The sequence below is a fragment of the Podarcis raffonei genome, chromosome 2 (genome assembly GCF_027172205.1).
Source record: "Podarcis raffonei isolate rPodRaf1 chromosome 2, rPodRaf1.pri, whole genome shotgun sequence".
NCBI lineage: Eukaryota > Metazoa > Chordata > Lepidosauria > Squamata > Lacertidae > Podarcis > Podarcis raffonei.
This window is the reverse complement of record NC_070603.1, coordinates 12622458-12642907: the sequence shown is the minus strand read 5'-3', so window position 1 is coordinate 12642907 and position 20450 is coordinate 12622458. Positions and strand designations below refer to the sequence as shown.

Below are 20450 nucleotides of genomic sequence, written 5' to 3'. Positions count from 1 at the left end.
GACACACAAAGGAAGGAACCCAAACCATTCACATCCATTGCGACTAGATATAAATTATGCAAGTATTACTTAAGAACATCACTTGGCATCAAAAGGCACACCCAGTTGTTTTAAAATCATGTGCCATCATACCAGATAATTTGTTCTAATTGCAAAATAATAGAGAAGTGCGGATGGATGAGATTTGCAGGACATCGGCAGGATACATTCCAGGGGAGAAATGAAGGCCATTAAAAGTTACAAAGCAACCCATTTCACCAAAGTGCCTCAACGACTCACAGAACTTTGAGCAGAAACTCCCTTTATCTTTTCAAGTGTCTCAGCTGGGACACTAAATCCTGATGAATGCACCAGGACTGTAAATCTGCAAAATGCTCCTGACGTAGGGAGTAATCTGGGGTGGCTTCAGATAACAGTGTGCACCATGGCATCTTCTTACCAGGCCTCAACAAATTCGCATTTTCTGTATGTTTGTTTCTGTCTACTCTGCTTACAGTGAAGCTAGAAGATGTAGATTGCCACCTCTCAGCTACTAAGTTTGCAGGGAGCCAGAATAGTGAAAATGGTTCTCTGAATCCAAGCCCAATGCCTCTAACAAGGGAGGCAAGAGCTTTAACACCAATCAAGCTTCTACAAACTTCATTCTGTCAAAGCTTTTTCTTACTCTATGGGCCTGCTTCAGGTGCATCTTGCAGCCACCCCCAGCCCATGTTGCTTGTGGGAGCATGTAGGGGAGACACATAGCTGGCCATCATTTGCATGATCAACACACCTTTCATGTGTCCATCCACGAAATGGAGAAGCTGGTTCTTACAACTGGCACTCTCATGTCATTACAGAAGTCTAGCAGTGGCCCTCTGTGTGCAGGGGCAAAAGGGCACATTCTATTGAATCTCCTACAACTACGGCAGTATAACCATAAAAGATAATGAACACATATCTGCCATTTCTGATAGAAGCGGGTTTGTTTGTTTTAATATAAATTTTACAAGTGGGTGAATGCCATTAAAAACAGATGAAAAGACGACTCACGAAAGCTCACCTTCTCCTTGGCCTGCGGTGACTGTGGACTTGCTACCGGACTGTCTGGAGGGGAAGAGTCCACTTCAACTGGTTCTTCCTCTTTTATTTTGATGTCTGGGGTAGAAGGTAGAGACATATCGAGGGGTCCAGAACACTATGGAAAAGCAGAATACATACTTTAGGGCTTTGCCATCAGGCTGCCTTGCTGATCTGTTCACCTTCCCCAGCTCCAGGCTTTTGCACGCTAAGAGAAGCAGCACTCAGAAAACTGAGTCTGCATGTCAATATGGAGAAGCAAAGATACCATGTATGGTGCAGGAGCAGCTCTGCCCTTCACTAAGGCGTATTCCTTTTCCTCCCAGGTGAAGGCCAGACTGCATGGCTTTTCTAGCAACTCATATCAAAGATGGATATTTTTTTAAAAGCAACACATTGTTTTTGAGATTCTGCAAGTTAATTCTCACCCAAGCAACTTCCCCTGACTTTTTTCTTCCGCCAAGCCTTGGCAATATGAAAAGAAAGCTAAAATGCCTGTCGGTCACATAAGGCACTTTCATTCGCAGAAGCGCTGCAACCCACTATATAAGTCATTTTTGAATTATTGCTTGATTTATCAAAAGCCAACAAGAGAGCCATACGAGTTATTGCAAATCTATGACCAGCCCATTGTAATAAAACTTCACCATATGCCTGGACCTGGAACCATGCCACCACACCTATTTTCAACAGCGCTACATGGCCCTTTCCAATTTTATTAACAGCAGCTTGTTGCCTTCGTAGATCAATGGGTCAAAGCAATAGCAAAAGGAAATGGCAAAGCTAGGGACTTGGGAGTGTGCGGCAAAGCAGGAAAGAGTCAAAGCACATCAAGTAGTCCTCAAGCAATCAAAAACAGCACAATGCTTCCTCCGGTTCTTGGATGGAGCTCCTCTGGAACACGCCAAGAAGATAAAAACAAGGTATAATGAGCGCTGGGAAGAAACAGGCAAGAGAGCATGAGGAGCAAGCCATCATTTGGTGTATTCAAGTCAGGGAACTGCTTTTAGTGGCTACCTAGAAAAAACATGAATCGTATATCTTTTCTTGTTGCTTCTCATTCCTTTGTTTGGCTGTTAATTTCTCTCCCCCCCCCCCAAAAGCTAAATTCCTCTGCTTTCTACCGTGCTATACTTTGAGGGTGGGTTATCCTCCTTTGCTTACTATAATTCCCCCTCAAGCCCCCACTTCTATTACCAGCTTCTTCCGAGCCAACATAATACCAACAATGAGCTGTGCGGCACTTCCTGAAACCATTGTGGCTCTTCCTTTATCCCTTTGCTTCTTTAGCACAGGCTCAGGGTTATCTATCCTGACTGGCAAAGGTTCTCCAAATCACAGGCAGGGAGTAACCTCAATGCTTTTATTTTTTTGTTTAAACTATGGATGCCAGGGAATGAGCCTCTTGGGGCTTCCTCCTTGAAAAGCATGGAGATAAACCATAGTTTATCTTATGAATGCTACAATTCTGAATATTATTATCTTTTGTAGAAATAAAATGCCACTGATTTCGGAGAGAGCAATTTCCAAGTGAGTATGCCGAGGAAAAGGTCCTGAAAGCCACTCCACATTCTGGAGCAAATTTATTTGCGTAGGGTTATAGGCTTGTTAATTTCTTGACAGTTTAACACCCGTACACTTGAGAGGAAAGTCATGAGAGTAGCACACTGTAAGTTTAGGGAGCCTGAAGGAGGCCTCTGCAACTGAAGCCCCCTTGGCCAAATGTAGCCCACTGAGAAATGTTGCCTCTCCTCCCCCCCCCGCCCCCCGTTGCCAACCTAGAGCAGTATGGGAAAAGGGGCCTGTGTGGAAAATGAACTTGAAAGCAGACCATTTTATGAGAAGCCACTTAAAGTGTGGGCCGCAACCCTTCTCTTAGAGAACTGGTGTGCCTTAGATAATATGGACATGAGTTTTCAGGAAGTTCTGTGAAAATTAAGAGGAGAAATATTGTTTAAAAAATAAGGTAGACTACGATGTGATAGTAGTGCAATATTAATTAGGGAATGTGTAAGAAGTGATTAAGACGGAGAATTAGCAGACGAGTTGATGGAAGTCCAAAAAGATGATGTTGGTGATAAATTGGAATGATATGTTTTTGTAGAATGTTATATTGGTAAATTATATATATATATATATATATATATATATATATATATATATATATATATAAAATTTACCAATATAACATTCTACAAAACATATCATTCCAATTTATTTATTTATATATATATATATATATATATATATATATATATATATATATATATAAAAGATAATCTGGACATGGTCACATCTTTTCTACAGTTCTGTACAATACACACTACAACAGATTCTTCTAGTCCCTGGTGGAGTACCAAGTGGAAGGTCACTAGCCAGGAGACAACTCATTGGGAAAGTTGTCAACCACAGCTCACTCCACTGATTCTGCTGTGACAAGCCAGCTCCATCAGGCCTCCTCTCCCCTCAATGGTCATTTGGGGGCAGCCATTCCAGCTGCCTCAGTGGGCGGGTTAAGAAGCAGGTCTCATTTAATGAGCTTTGCTGAAGGCCCAGCTCCATCAGGTACCTCCTTCCCCCCAACTGTGCCAGCTGGTCATCATAGGAACATCTGGTGTAGGAAACTGGTGCCCAAGCTTTGATTTTGACTTTTCCCTTTTTTCTCACTGTCCTTGTCCCTTGCATTTCATGTTTTTGTTTTAGATCATATTGGATTGTATGTAAGCTGCTCTAAAGCCTTTTTTGGCTGAAGAGTAGGGTACAAATGCTCTTACTACATAAAGTAAATACAGTCGTACCTTGGATCCTGAATGCCTTGTGAGTCAAACGTTTTGGCTCCTGAACGCCGCAAAACCTAGAAATGTTCCGGTCTGCAAACGTTCTTTGGAACCCGAACATCTGACACAACTTCCGCAGCCAGGGCCTGATTTAGGTTTGATGAGGCCCTAAGCTACTAAAGGTAACGGGGCCCTTTATATGTCCAGCTGTCCTTTGCCACTGTTTTTTGTGTTGAATATATGCTATATGGTAATTTATGGACCTAATAGGTATCTAAACCCATTTGCACATAACAAAAAGGAGCCTACACAACACAAAACACTGTTGCTGTATGTAGGTTTCATTTTATTTGTTTTTTATCTTATATTTTTGGAAATATACATCCAGGTTTTTTCCCTTGAATTTTTTTGGGGGTCCCCAAGCGAGTGGGGCCCTAAGCTATAGCTTGTTTGGCTTATACATAAATCCGACACTGTCCGCGGTTTCCAATTGGCTGCAGGAGCTTCCTTGGTTTCCGAACATTTTGGAAGTCGAACGGACTTCCAGAACGGATTCCGTTCGATTTCCGAGGTACTGCTGTACGTTAAAATGCAGACAGGAGAGGAAGCATAAACTATGATGAGAGGAGCTGCTCCAACAAAGACTCATGTCTTCTACATATACGTCATTGAATAAGCTGCACTAACTACCACTACAGACATTTTAAAATTAAGGAAAAAGTTTAGAGCTCCCAGAGAGAACCAACATATGCCAGTTAAGAATGCTGGCCTAGGGATGGAGGAGGGGATTTCTGTTTCAATGCCTATTTCATCAAGAAGCTCACCGGCCAATTATTTTACAGATTAAACTACCTCACGGGCTTGTTATGAGGACAAAATTTAGGTGAAGGGGAGGAGACAGCAATGTCACCAACCTGAGCAACTGGGAGGATGGAATAAACACAAACAACTGCCTCCCTTGCTACATGTGCTTCCACATGTCATGCCCATTTTGCTTCCTGCTGCGTGCAAAGGAAGCGCCTCAGAATCTAGGAGCGAATGGCACAATGGTTGGCATCCCAAATGCATGGATTACACATGACTAGCGCAGTGACTGGGAAGACCAATCACCCACAAAGCAGCGTGTCTGGAAATACCCTCTCTGCATTTAATTACCACAAAAAAACTCTTGTGGCTGGAGCTATCCAGGACAAAAAATAAATAAAAATAAAATCCCACACGAACTAAAACGAGCTCCAGCAACTGGACTCAACTCAGCCAAATGTTCAAAGCATCTCATGAATGTGCCCAGCAGCCCCTGCCAAGTTTTCTGAATAGCAAACCAGCTGGATCTAACAATCCAAGTCAGTACTAGAAGGGGTAATTCCTTCGGCCTGCTGACACCGAGCCAAGCTTTGAACTGCGGCAGTCTTGTTGGAGGTCAGAAATATTAAGCCTGAGCCCTATTAAACAAGAAACAAACTTCCAGCAATCTAAGAATTCATAATGGTAGCTATTAAAAACAGTACAACACCAGGATTATGGGTGGTCTTAACATATAAAATATCTGGCTAGACTGTGGGTTGTCTACCACTTCATTAAAAAAACCCTCAAAATAAATGCTAAGATTAAGATTCTGCGCTGAAATAATAAAAAATGTAACACGGAAGGGCCACCTCGCTGTGAAATGAAACTGCTCCGAAAGGTGAGACTATTGCAGCAATATATGGCTGAGAGATCCATGGTACTTCTTTGATTTACATAGAAAATATCTAAGTGAGAGGGATAAAAGCCCAGCTGGTCATCATTTCTTTAATTTTTGGCTGCTAAATGGATTTGTTTTGTTTTACTGTTTTGTTTTAATTTTTTGCCACGTAATTGTAACTATGTAAGCTGCTTTGGGGGCCTCTTCAAAAGAAAGAAAAGCAAGAGGTATTTTATATCTATATATCTGAATTCCCAAAGACACAGTCTTTGGAAAGACATTAATGTAATTTGATTTACACAGCTGAGAAACAAGATGATTGAATACAGAGGTCTACTTGTTTAGCAAGCATTATTCAGTCTGGAGAAAAACAAAACAAAAGGAATTGCACTAAAGATGTGTTACCCAAGTTTTCTTTTCAGAATGCCCTGAAACACAAAACAAACCCTGAACAATTTTTAAATGTAGTTTCATGAAAACTGATATTCAAAGAATTCTGGGAAGAAACTTGGGTAGTGCATATATTTTGTTTTGGCTTTGCAATTTCATTCATTCCTTACATGACTGCTCTGAAACCTAACTTCAGCAATGGCTGGGACGGGCCCCAAAGTTTGCAATATATAATAATAAAAATAATAAAAATAATAATCCCTCCTGTAGGTTTCTTTTAAAGCCCTGTAAAGAATGCAAGAAAATCGCTCTATTTAGTCAACATGGTAAATATTTTGCTCTCTAGTGGAAATCTAGTGGTAGGCAATTTAGTTCACAGATAAATTGGAAAAGGAGTTTTGCCTGAAGACTTCATTCAGGCTTCTAGATCACTATAGCCATTCAAACTGCTGTTATTATTATTTTATATAATAATTAGATATAATTACATTTAATATAACAATTATGCAATTATATATACACATATATTTAATTATGCTGACAATAAGAATGGCTAGCTTCTACATTCCAAAAGTGGTACCCTTTTCATTTCAAGTAAGACAAAGACATTTCAATGCACTCCGAATGCCATGCTTGTTCACCGGCAGACAGGTGGGCTGCTGTTCCTTACTCCAGGGCTGAAAAATAGCCTACAGAAGTGATCCCTCTCCCTTCTTGCCTCAATGGCCATAGCTGGAACCAGTGCTTGGATAAAGGTCAGATCTCAACGCTGGGGGTAAGGAAGCTTCCCTCTGTTTCATCCTCTCACAGCAACCCACTAACTTCAGTTTAGTTACAATGCAATTTCTCTGGGCAGAAAACATAGTTTCTGTGGTGCCTGTCATTATTGATGCCAATCAAGCATTTAAATGCTAGCATGCATTCACAAAACAGAAAAGTGATGTGGCTGTTGTTGTTGTTGTTTTTTTACTCAAAGTGCCCTTAATCATCTGACTGCTATAAGCAATGAATGAACAACTGTATGCAAAACACAAGCAAAAAGGACCAAAGGCAAGGAGCTACAAATAAGAACTTTGCACAGTTATTGTCCCCAGCTTAGGAAGCAAGATGAAGACAAAACTATGGCAGATCTAGGAAAAGTGAGCGCAGATAGTACCAAACTGGATTGCCTATTGATCTGACTCAATATAACGCCATGATTTCACGACTACCATGTGGCACCATATGATGCACTCAGTGCAGGCCACTGTTGGAGCAAAATGCGACAGTAGATGAACCCTCTAGGCTCGTAATGTTTGCTGATGCATGCATCTTAAAATCCCAAGATGAACATAATTTAAGGACACCATGGAACAACAAATCCCCTTACAGCTCTCAAAATGTTAGCTCAATGAAAAGGCTTAGCCTCTTGCCTTTTTCTCATCATCTTCTGTGGCTTTCTTGAAGTCATGTTCAAATGAACTTGCCAACTCATTGAAGAGGCCAACTTCCTCGCAGTTCTTCAAAAAACGGGTCGGTGTCGGCGTCTGATCTGTTTAGAGAGCAAGAGAAAAAGACAATGAAAAACAAGTTCAAATCAAAATATTCACTTCACAGAATGAGAAGCCTGGGATTATTTATTCATAATAGAATTTCCTGAATGTTGTTTTCAGCCTGTATTTAGGTGGCTAAAATTATACATTTTACACACACATTTCAGGGATCATATATTTGAATTTTTTTATAATAAAAGAATAGGAACAGCCAGCTGCAGATCACTTCAGTTCAGATAGTCGGCACATCCCTGATTTGTCAGTTATTGCCATCTAATCCAAGAACACCGGAAATAAGAGAAAGCTTCCGGGTGTATGGACCTGATACCTTAACACTACATGGGCTCAACCTAAATGATAACACCTGACACCACTCATCTACACAAACGCCACATTTCTGAATATTCGTGCTTCGCTATTCTGTAACTGTCACCTTGACTACAGTATTGATTCGTATTGGAGCAACTGAAGAAGCTGTAATGGTTTGTTTTAAAACTTTAATATCTCTGTTAAATTACACACACAAATCTGATCATAAGAAATCCTTCTGCTGGTGCCATGGGCAGAATATGGAATTAACTATGGAAGAGGCAGGTGGACATTGTATTGTCACGGGGTTGGGGAGAATAAATGTCCACTTGGGTGGTTGTACGGGTGGAATGACAGTTTGGGCTGGGCAAAAATCTGGACGCAGGGGCATTTTTAGAAGATACAACTGTGAGAAGAACAGAGCGAAAGGAAAGTCTGACACTTTATCTGCTCTAGATAGCACTGCCACGTGACCTAAAAGATATGCTCCAGGATCCTTTAAGCATGGGACATACCTCTTGGATAACAAGTACTGCACTGACAACCCTAAAAAGACAGTTGCTCTAAAACAGCAGTGGGGAAGTCCTGGCACAGGTCCCAATTTGACCTGCAAGGCTGTTTTCCCCCAAACCAACCCACTATGCAGCTAACATCATATGCAATGTCAGATATGGGGCAGGCAGACATGGCTGGATCAGTTGAGCAACTAAATTCCCCATGGGGAACACCATTGGCCAACTGATCCCTGCACTGTAGGAAATAAATGCTGATCAGGTCACCTCAGTGTCTCTCAAAGGGCTTCTGATACTCACAGCCTTAGTTAACTAATATAACAGTATTCTGGCCCATTCCATCTGGGCCAGCCTAAATATCACTGAGAAAGCATATCTGTCACTTGTGAAGGGCTTCACCCTTTTGTCAATGGTCTCACTAATATCTTTTAAGTGCAAATTTAAGGCAATCTACAATTTAAGAGGGACACGGGTAGTGCTGTGGTCTAAACCACAGAGCCTAAAGCTTGCCGATTGGAAGGTCGGCGGTTCAAATCCCCGCCACGGGGTGAGCTCCCGCTGCTCGGTCCTGCTCCTGCCAACCTAGCAGTTTGAAAGCATGTCAAGTGCAAGTAGATAAATAGGTACCGCTCCAGTGGGAAGGTAATCGGAGTTTCTGTGCACTGCTATGGTTTGCCAGAAGTGGCTTAGTCATTCTGGCCACATGACCCGGAAGCTGTCTGTGGACAAACACCGGCTCCCTCGGCCTATAGAGCGAGATGAGCATGCAACCCCAGAGTCGTCTGCAACTGGACCTAACGGTCAGGGGTACCTTTACCTTTACAATTCTTTTTATACCTTTTTATTTTTACTATTAGCTCATACATATCTGTTTAAGAACATTTCTGGCACATCAGTGGCCTAAATAAGCCTACCACCAATTCTCTTCCAATTTACAAAAATCTTAATGAATTGTAATTAATTGCTTTACCAACACCCCCAGCCCCCCGAAAAACCCACCTATTCTTAATTGCCTAAAGATGAATCTTACTTGCCATAAACTGGAAGAGTGACTATTTAGAAAGCATCAGTTGCTTCACTTCTGCTCCCGAATGCCTATTTCCAACTACTACATGAACTTGTTTCTGCTTTGTACCTAAAGTGCGGTGTACATTCTGCACTAAGATAAAATTGATATTTTTTTTTACTATGTCTGCATCAAGTAAAACAGCGCTCTGAATTATGTATATTTGGATAGATATGCTTATTATGCATAACTCGTTTTGCTGCTGTTAGCTATGGAAAAGGGAAGCAATTACATAGTTAGTTATACATAGTCACAATAAATTGCTCACAGCTTATTTTCAAATCCATGAAGGCTAAAGCCATACCCCACCCCATCCCACAAAGGAACTTGCTGCAGAAAGATGGGATACAGACTGCCTTGGTGAAAATCTAGGTCCACATAACTCGGATTTTGCTGGACTTTTTACTAGGTTGGCAAGCTCAGAATCTCAAGGGAACCTTCTGTTTGCAAATTACATTATATGGTCTCACAGAGAGAAAAGTCTGATTTGTTCTTGCTGGGAGAGACAAGCTGTGTGGGCTGATATTTTCAGGATGTTTGCAAGGACTGGAGAGGAGTTCTGAGTGACTCATCTATTTTACTGCATAACTGCCGCAAGAGGAATAAATGACTTGCATCTCCTACCCTTGAAATGGTTGCTATCAGCACCACAATGCACAACTGGAGATGATGGCAGTTGTCAACACTGGAGCACCGTGGATAATTTCGTGCTTGACAAAAGGACTAAAAAAAACATGAAAAACCGATTTGCTCTGTCCTAGCTCCAGCTGCTCATACCCACAATACTATGCACAATTCTTCCAGCAGTTCCTTTATGTGTCAGGAAGAAAAAGTTCCAAGAGGAAGAAGGATTCTTCTTGTAATACATTAGCACCTGGTGAGAAGAGGGTGGCTACACAGAACCAAATGGTGACTTCTGAACTTTTTATATAGAAAGAGTAAAAAAAAAGAAAAAAAGTACTGTATCAATAAGTGCACCTAAGAGGTATTTCCTGTCAGTGCTGAGGGAATGAAATAAACCACACCTGCCAAAATTCTACAAGTATTATAACTGTCAGAAGGCTCAAAAGCTCTTTCCTACATCCATCCTGTGGAATACAGGCAACAATCTTTTTAAGTGCTTCCAGTTGATGAGTGACCATGCATATGGGCATCGGGGTGCCCCTGGAAGTGTTCGGGAAAGGGGGCATAACGGGGCATGGGCAGGTTTACATATGTTCCACCAATGAGCGGGGAGGGGTGGTCAGGAACGCAACCCCTGCACAAAACGGTCGTCGCCTGTATACGGCAAGCAAACAGAAACATGCATGTTAATTCACAAAGATTTTTTTGGCAGATGAAGATGTTGGGACTTTTTGGAGCTGGCCGACCTGACTGGAAGAATCCGCAACGAGCAAGAAGAGGGGACACAAGAGGATTGGAAGAAATTCAAAGAATATTTAGCTAAATACCGTAATATAAGATAAATAGAAAATCCTTGGAAGTAACAAATAGGCCTAGGGGTAGAATAAGGATACAGTGGTAGTAAACATTGAGGATTAAGGTAAAGGTAAAGGTACCCCTGCCCGTACGGGCCAGTCTTGCCAGACTCTAGGGTTGTGCGCCCATCTCACTCAAGAGGCCGGGGGCCAGCGCTGTCTGGAGACACTTCCGGGTCACGTGGCCAGTGTGACAAAGCTGCATCTGGCAAGCCAGCGCAGCACACGGAACACCGTTTACCTTCCCGCTGGTAAGTGGTCCCTATTTATCTACTTGCACCCGGAGGTGCTTTCGAACTGCTAGGTTGGCAGGCGCTGGGACCGAACGACGGGAGCGCACCCCACTGCGGGGATTCGAACCGCCGACCATGCGATCGGCAAGTCCTAGGCGCTAAGGCTTTTACCCACAGCGCCACCCGCGTCCCTAAACATTGAGGATTAGAAGATTAATAAAGGAGAAGAGATTAGTAAATGAAAGGAGTTAATATTATTAGAAATATGAACTTGGAGAACTGTGATAAATGTGATATAATGAAATTCAGTTAGAGGGGATTTGAGGAAGTCAGCTATCAATGTTATGAGAATTAGGTATTAGAAGGAATAATCTTTTTTGTGCTTTATTTTATTGTATTGTAGAATGTTTTTCTTTGTTGTGTGTTTTTTTATTATGTCATTCTGTGATAAATGTGGAAAATCAATAAAAAAATTTGGGGGGAAAAATTCAGAAAGAATTTTTTTTATCCCACATTTTAGGGTGTTCACCCTCCCAATGTAACTTACAGCACAATCAGTAAAAACAATAAAATTATAAAATATTAAAACAATAGAGCAACCAGCAACACTCACATAACAGTAATTGATAAATACATTATTAAAACACAGTGCCATGTGAATCAGGTGTTGCCAGCAGCATCTTTACATATCTGGTTGTTAAAACACGATGGTTGGAAAGATACATGTCCCCCTGCTTATTTGCTACAGTCTGCCTTTTTTCGTACTCCCTTATGTTTGATTGGCCTCTAAACAAACATAATGGTATCAAACATACCAGCATTTACTGATGAACTGTTAACAGTGTGGGTGGATGGGTTAGGTTGGGTAGGATTTTTTTTACTTGACTTTTTTCACCTTTGTTTTCCATGTTGCATATCTAAATAAAAGCCTTATAAACAAACAAACAGCCACCATGCCATAAAAATCACCGAAAACAGGCTGGAATAAAAAGTTTTTAGGAGGTAGTTATGTAGCTTCCTGGCAAGATATTCCTCAGACTGGATCAGCAGAAAAGGTCCTCTGCTAAGTAGGTCTGGGCAATATCTGGTTTTCAACATTATGATATATCACAATGTTTCAAAGAAGAAACTATGTAGCGGCTAACGGGGTATTGTCCAGGCAACTGCTACTTCTCAGAAGCCTGAAACTTACCGTATTTTTCGCCCTATAGGGCGCACCAGCACATAGGGCGCACTTATTTTTTGGGGGGAGGGGGAAAAATTATTTCCCTCCCCAAGCCCCAAAGAGCAAAGAAGCCATGTCCTGGCTTCATTTTTAGCCTCGGGGCTGGGGGTCCGGAAGCGACGGCGAGGTTGCGTTCCACCTCGCCATTGCTCCCGGACCTTGCCGGGCTGGGAGTGGGGGAAGCCTGAGCTGCCCCCGACCCCAGCCCCCAGAACGGGTCCGGGAGCGATGGCGAGTTTGCACTCAACCTCGCCATCGCTCCCGGAGCTTGCGGAGAACTGCCCAAAGCCTGGGGTGCGCCCCGCTGTGCTCCCTGGGTTTTGGGCTGCACGCTGCTGTCCGCAAGCCTTGGGAGCCCGGCGGGAACTCCTGCTGGGCTCCCAAGGCTTGCGGATAGCTTCCTGAAGCCTGGAGAGCGAGAGGGGTCAGTGCGCACCAACCCCTCTCACTCTCCAGGCTTCAGCGAAAGCCTGCATTCGCCCCATAGGACGCACAAATACGGTATACATTTTTAATTACCTTTTAATATTTTAAATATTGTTACAGTGGTACCTTGGTTCTCAAATGCCTTGGTACTCAAACGCCTTGGTTCCCAAACGCTGAAAACCCGGAAGCAAGTGTTCCGGTTTTCGAACATTTTTCGGAAGCCAAACGTCTGATGCAGCTGTCGGCTATTGATTCTGGGGCACCTGCACCAATCAGAAGCTGCGCCTTGGTTTTCAAACATTTCGGAAGTCAAACAGACTTCTGGAATGGATTAAGTTTGGTGCTTTTGTTTTTGCTATTTATTTTGTGTTTTTGTTTTTGAGGCTTTTTCGATTAATTTGTTTTTGTGACTGTATGGAACCCAGTTCAGCTACTGATTGATTGATTGTATGAATGTGGAAATGGATAAAAGCCCCCCATCCAAACAATGATTATCATCAGTGCAGGTAAGAATTTTTTTTAATTTTAATTTTTATCACCTACAATGTTGTTGTTTAGTCGTTTAGTCGTGTCCGACTCTTTGTGACCCCATGGACCATGGACAATACTCTCTTATTTATTTTATAGTACATTTGCTTTCATTTTATTGCTTTCATTTTATGGATCAACGGTCTCGTTAGATAGTAAAATTCATGTCAAATTGCTGTTTCAGGGGTTGTTTGTAAAAGTCTGGAATGGATTAATTTTGCATTACTTTCTATGGGAAAGTGAGCCTTGGTTTTGGAAGGCTTTGGCTTTGGACCGGACTTCCGGAACGGATTAAGTTTGAGAACCAAGGTACCACTGTACCACTGTTATTTTATAGAACAGAGCAACAAGGGGCAGCAGGAATCATGAGAGAAGTGATGACCACCTTCACAGTTTTCCCCACATCGTGATTTTTTACATAGCGCACACAAACATTGTGATTCACAGTATATTGCCAAGTCAATGGAAGTGGATATAGGCTGTAGGGTTAGAAGTAGACGATACTGTATTTTAAAATAGTGGAAGTGGATATAGGCTGTAGGGTTAGAAGTAGACGATAGTGTATTTTAAAATAGTATTATTTGTAAGTGAAATGTGAAGATTTTTAAGCGTGATTAAAAAGATATGAAAAAATGGTTAGAAATTATGATATATGTAAACTGCTAAAGATGAGCTAAAATGAAAATCAGATGGGGGGACTTGGGGAAGCCCATCTAAATTTTTTTAGAAAAAATAAGGATAAGACAAGAATCTGTTTGTATTGTTTGCTTTTCTGTCTGTGTTGTTTATTTGTGTTATAAAATGAATAAAAAAAATTTTGGGGGAAAAGAAGAGTATATTGCCAAGTCAGTATTATGAAACGGTTATCACGATGTTGACTACAAACCTGTTTTGGACGATATATCGATCAGCCCTAGTACCAAGCCCTGTCCCTGGTACTCGCTAACTTCATAGCTCTCACTGCTGGACTAGAGAGCAGGGTCTCTGATGCTGATCTTAAGGCTCAGACACACACACACACACACACACACACACACACACACACACACACGTGTGTACTTGGTGGTCCTTCAGACAGTGTGGTCCCAAACCATTTGTGGCTTTAAAAGTTAAAACCAGGCTCTTAAATTGGTTGCCTATCTGTTTCCAGGCACAGTGTAATAAACCATTCCAGGCATGGAACGGTGTATTATGTCTGGAGGACAAAACTCTTAAAAGTGTTCTTGCTGTTGCATTCTGCACCTACTGATGCTTCAGGGCTATCCTTCAGGGCAGCCCCACATAGAGGACATTAACAGTAATCAAACCCAGCACAGACTAATTCTCAAGTAGAAACTCCTGCATATAACAGAATATTTTTCTTCTTTCACTAATCAATAGAGAAAAGGCCATTTCATTCAATGATTGCAACCCTGCCACTTCCTTTTAAGGATTCACAAATAAAGGATAATTGACAGGGTGCGGGGACATTCCTGCAACAGCCTACAGTTTATGGCAATAGCCTACTGTTGAGACAGCCAGGTATATTTTCCTGAAATCTTGTATAAAGGGTTGCATTGACTGTGCCTGTTGAGAGAGACTCATCTGGACTCTGCAAATGCACTCCTAGCAACAGCCAATGCATGAGATGGAGTTTCAAATTTATTAAGTGACAGCCTAAAAGCTTCATAAAATTGACACCTTGGAGGAGGGAAGGAAGCAGAGCTCGTCAGCTTTTGTTTATCACCCTGAAAAAAAGTATGAAGAAATGTGAAAAGCCTTTTGTCTGTACATTTTTCACTCTTAAACACAAAACCTGGTATTGCCACAATACAGAAAGAAGCAGAGTTCTAGAAGCCTCTCGCTTTCTTTCTTTCTTGCTTCCTCCCACCTCTTTCTGAATAAATGAAGGTCACAATTTGAGTAGAGAAGATAATATTCAGTGCATCTGGTCTCTGGTATTGATCTTACAATTGGACTGTATTAAACGTGCCACTTTCCAAACTGACCTAGATTGTAACACGTACCTGCTATGATGACTGAATCCGTTCTGGCAGGACCGAATTTCAGTGTCATTTCATGCTTGAGTTTATGAACAGCCAGGTGGTCCTCATTTGTAAACCTCTAAAATGAAAAATGGCAGGGAGGAGGGGAGAGGAAAGAGAGAACAATAAGTGCACAAACACACTTAATATTATAACTGTACATTCTACACCAGGATTTGGGGTGGGGTGGGACTGCCCCAGGACAGCGGCTATAATATAATCACTACAAAGTGTAAAGCAAAAACAGAACAGGCCAGATTGTGGGAGAAGTGCTGCATGAACACATTTTCTCTAAATGGAAGGGGGAAAGCCATAACATGTTGAGCTCCTGGCTAATAGAGAGAAATGGGTTTAATAATCAAAATTTAAAAAGGGAAGAAAAAAGGCAACAGCGTGTAGTTACTGCACTAGACTAGGAAACATGAAATATTCTCTCTGCAGTGCTCTGCAAAATGTGCCACTTTATTATTGACTAATGGAGAGGGAAATTATTTACTATTGGCAATGGAGGGGTAGGAGTAGGATCAGTTAATGGCCTGAATTGTGCCAAACAGAGCTGGCATCTACAAGGCGATTTGGTCCTCAGTTTATGAAACATGACTGAGCTAGGCTGGCTCAAGATCAGTGGCCAATGGCTACAAATACAGAAATGCAAGAGCTCAATCATCACTCCCAATGAACAAGGGCCTTTACATCTCGTGTGCCAAAATATGCTATGTTCCACCTGCAATATTATTATAGGAAGGAACAAAGTACAGCTGGTCCTGGTCTCTGGGACTCTACTGGTAATACTGGATTTCCCACACGAGAGCTCAAGGTGAAGACAGCCAACCATGATTAATCTTATAAAAGGCAGGTGATAAAATAAAATTGGGCAATATTTGCATGTCACCAAAACATCCATAAAGACCTTTTGCAATATTGATGGAAGTGAACAAATAAAAGCTACTACATTTTCAGAAAGAAATGGTTTTAAACATTTTTTTTGTTTTTATTCCATACTATAGCAAACACAAATGAACCAAAATAGTTTTCTTCAAATGGGAAGTGTGCTCTTTACTCTAAATGTCATATTAAACTTAGACCAAACTCCGAACTGAACACCAAACTGAATATATCAAGGCTTCATTTATCAGAATTATTACTACTTCATTTCCCCCACTGAACAACAATTTGCTCCAGTGAATTGCCTGCCAATACTGACGGCCTCTCCAAAACAGAACCAAATCCTTTTAAAGCAGACAGGTGCTTTATACGATAGTGAAGACTATGTCCCATGACCATAATATACAATCAGTTCCAGAAAAATGTTGCAAAAGATGCACACTCCTGAGCATTGTTATCCCCCCCCCATTGACTGAGTGGGTCTTCTCAGTTGGATATCACCCATAGGCAGCTGAGGCCACCTCAGCCTTCCAGCTTTATAAGACCAATATTTTTTACTACTCTTTGGAACTGACCCTGCAGGTACGATCAGAACCACCATAAAACAGTGCCCCCAACACTCATCCTGCAGAGCCAGTCCAATCAAAATGATTACCCCCCCCTGCTATTAGACCACTTATTGTGCCATTAGGAGCAAAAACTAAGTTGAAGGTATGTCCCACTCCATGTGCCGGACCAATGACAACTTGAGACAGTCCCACAGTTATCATGCAGGCCATGAAGTTCTGAGTCAGCTCACAAGCAGCCACAGTGTGAATGTTGAGGTCACTAAACAAGATAGTCCTTGGCTCCTACAACATCACATTTGAGACCACCTTGGCCAGCAATCAGGGAGACTGCCTCTCTGGCCCAAAAGCAGATACGGGTTCTCCAATTTAGCTACTAAGAGATGTGGTTCCTTGGTGATGGTCACAGAAGACTGATGGACCATGTCGACTTTCTCTACCCCTCTGGTCTGCCATAGTGTTGCACTGAGTACCTGGGTGAGCAGAGCTGGGTGAAATCAAGCCCACCTTCCTCAACCACCCAGGTCTTGGTGATACATGCCAGATTGGCTTCCTCTTCCATGATTACATCATGAATGAGCAAGGTGATATTTTTTTCACGCTATGCATCTAATGAATGTTGTTGCAAACTATACTTTCCAGATCACTCCTTTGCCTTTTATGACTTCAACTCAATACTTCAAAAAGCACTAAGAATTTTGAAAGTAGTTAGGATGAGCAAAAGCAGCGTGAAAGCAATTTATTCTCTCTGGAAGGTATGGAATGAAGGTAGCAAGTAAACCATTTACCAGCAAATCTGCCACTATTTCAAAAGCAGCTTAAAAAACAAAACATTCAAGGAAGAAAATAAAATTAAAACCCACATCTACAACTCCTATTTCTTTGACACCACAATCTGGTACGGAACTAGCGGATGGAGTTTTTACTTTGGCAGAATGGCAAGCAGTGGCAGCAGGACCATAAAACACTGTAATAGGGAGTCAAAACTCATTTATTTGCCACCATTGAAGGATTTGTGGCATCAAGTTTTTTTCCCTTCAAGTGCTGTAACACTGTGCCATATTTCAGTAGGGATTGGTAATCAAAGCACTGTCACTGCCATATAATCATGGCATTTGAAGAAGTAATCCATGTTGCTCAGTACAGCTCAGTTATGGAGACTGTGGCTTCTACTCTGATCTTCAGCTACGTTTTGTTTAATCTTAGAAATTCTCTTCATGCCCTTATGTCCCAGAATACAGAAACCACATACTGTACAGAAGTTCTGATGCAGAGGAGATGTCTATGGAGATGTGTGTGCAGTAGGACTCTGGCTGAGTGATACAACACAGACCCAGAAGCTGGTCTGAGGTCCACTCGAAGTAAAATGCTCTGCAAGCCACCCAGGGGGAGAAGGTGCTCTTTTGAAGCCCAGAATTCAGATTCTTCAAAATGAGGATGAACCAGGATTTACAGGGTCCATAAAGTCATGAACTGCCTACAGCCCCTTGGTCTACCCTAAGCTCCCAGCAGAGAAGGCAGAGGGATAGGTGGAGGCCATCTGGCCAAGTAGGAATGTCTGCCTCCAAGACAAGATGCTGCCCCTTAAATTATACCTAACTGAGAAAGGCATGCAGCACTGCTTCACTATTTTGGCATGCAGTTGAGCTCAGACTGTTGTTGAAACGGTTTCCATTGCTCCTGGGATTTACATTGGGAGCTGGCTCAGGTCCTGTCCTGTCTGACCCAGCCTTAGCTACCTGGAATTCGGATACCTGTTATCAGACTCATGGAACAGATCCAACTGCTACCAGCCTTGCCAGGACAAGATACACAAGTTCTAAGCCATATTTGTTTACAAAGGATTTTAATTGCTCTGCAATGTTTACCGTGTGCAAACTGAAACAGATTCTGCTGCTTTCTAATGAATGCCAAAACCTGGAGACTAACCATGGCACTTCAGTCCTAAACCATGCCTCTCCACACAGAAGGGAAAGCGATGGAACGTGAGATGAAAGGATAACAGCCTGAACCACAGTACTAGCATTTTAATCTCTTCCCCCAACTGACAAGTTCAGACTCTGGAAGGACTCCCTTCAGACACTTAAAAAGAAGTGGAGAATGGCTCTGGGAGCTGTAGGTCTGTGGTCTTCTCTTCCACACCAGAAAAACCGATTTCAAATATTTAGAGAGAGAAAACGATAACATGCTAACTGCACCTGTTATAAGGATAATGGGGGATTCATTCAGTCCTGTGCTTTGTGAACACAGAGTCCATTTGAAACCTCTTTTAATAACCCCCAAAACCCATACATACTCCTCGAAAGAGAACATTTGATCAGAGGCACAGATGATGATGATTTACAGTATATATACCCCACCCTTTTACAGAAAAGGTTCTCAGAGCGCCATACAAAAACAAGTACTAAAACAGTCCCTGTCCTCAGGCTCACAAGATATGATACACAAGGAAAAAGGAATGGGATGGAGTTGGGAAAAATAAGCTCACGTTATTAAAAGTTAACAATTCTTAAAGTTACATATGCAAACCGGAATAACTGTTTTGGGCACTGCACATACAACAGAACACACAAACACATACCACAGCATATTCTACTGAATACACAGAATCACATAATTGGAAGGGATCATGAAGGTCATCTAGTCCAACCCCCTGCAATGCAGGAATCTTGCACCCAACATGGGGCTCGAACCCATAACCCTGACATTGTGTCTCATGCTCTATCAGTTGAGCTATCCTTAATCTACAGAATGCTTCTTTCAAGCCTAATTTGTATGTTTATGTATACAGTGGTACCTTGGGTTACAGATGATTCATGTTACAGACGCTTCAGGTTACAGACTCTGCTAACCCAGAAATAGTACCTTGGGTTAAGAACTTTGCTTCAGGATGAGAACAGAAATCGTGCCGTGGCGGCGTGAGGCCCCATTAGCTAAAGTGGTGCTTCAGGTTAAGACAGTTTCAGGTTAAGAACGGACCTCCAGAAAGAATTAAGTTCTTAACCCTGTACACTCTGTAGCTGCCAAGGAAAGCCTTTGCAAGCACATGTTTCCCTGTAGGTGCCTGTTGGGAGACTCTTAAGACAGTATAGATCCCAGGAACAGCACTCACATCCAGCTAATAGGTTGACCTGAGGATCATTGTGAAAAGCTGGGGAAGGCAATGAGAAGAGAAAGAAGGAACAGAAGCAGGGTGGCCTGAATTTTCAACTGCAAGTGTTTGGAATAATACAACTGCCAAATATCATTTCTGCAACAACGCGTTTTATAAATGTACACTAATATGTTTTGCAACTAGTTTTTGTGTTCCTGCTCTTCAAAAAAAGAGAGGACTAATAATAGCTTTTTTGGGTATCAGGAAGAAAAGAGAGTATGGCCATATTCAGAAAAGGAAGATTTTATCTCAGCTTGTTTTATGTAATTGTCTTGTAAGTTGGGCTGTAATGTTTTTCTCAGCTAGTATTCACATTAAAACAGTAAAATCACTCATAAAGTCACTCAAATCAACATAATCATAACATTAAGCTAATTGCATATCAGCAGCAATGAACAAAACAGTTTCATCCACTTTACACCTCAGCTTAATTTCCTCCAGAAAAAATGGATGAAGAAATCAGTATTAAGGTGGCACTGAAACTCCACCCCAGCCACTGGCCATGCTGCCTAGGCCTGATGGTGGTTGAACAACATTGTGGAGGGCCACAGTTTGCCCATTCTAGAGGGTCAATCTGCCCTGTCCGTTTGTTGACTTACTGT

The 20450-nt window shown here is 41.9% G+C and overlaps 1 protein-coding gene across 4 annotated transcripts in view; it reads right to left on the bottom strand.

Annotated features, from left to right (window-relative positions):
- LOC128406529 (cyclic AMP-dependent transcription factor ATF-7) overlaps nt 1–20450 on the bottom strand; it is a 101654-nt gene that overhangs the window by 17576 nt on the left and 63628 nt on the right. For 3 of the 4 annotated variants that reach the window (XM_053374001.1, XM_053374010.1, XM_053374020.1), the window contains exons 3-5: nt 15226–15322; nt 7323–7441; nt 1043–1177 (exon numbers count right to left, since the gene is read on the bottom strand). In XM_053374001.1, coding sequence (XP_053229976.1) covers nt 1043–1177; nt 7323–7441; nt 15226–15322 — 351 coding nt within the window. Of the gene's footprint in view, nt 1–1042; nt 1178–1706; nt 1877–7322; nt 7442–15225; nt 15323–20450 lie in introns of those variants that run through there. The other variant, XM_053374029.1, reaches the window with a different exon arrangement.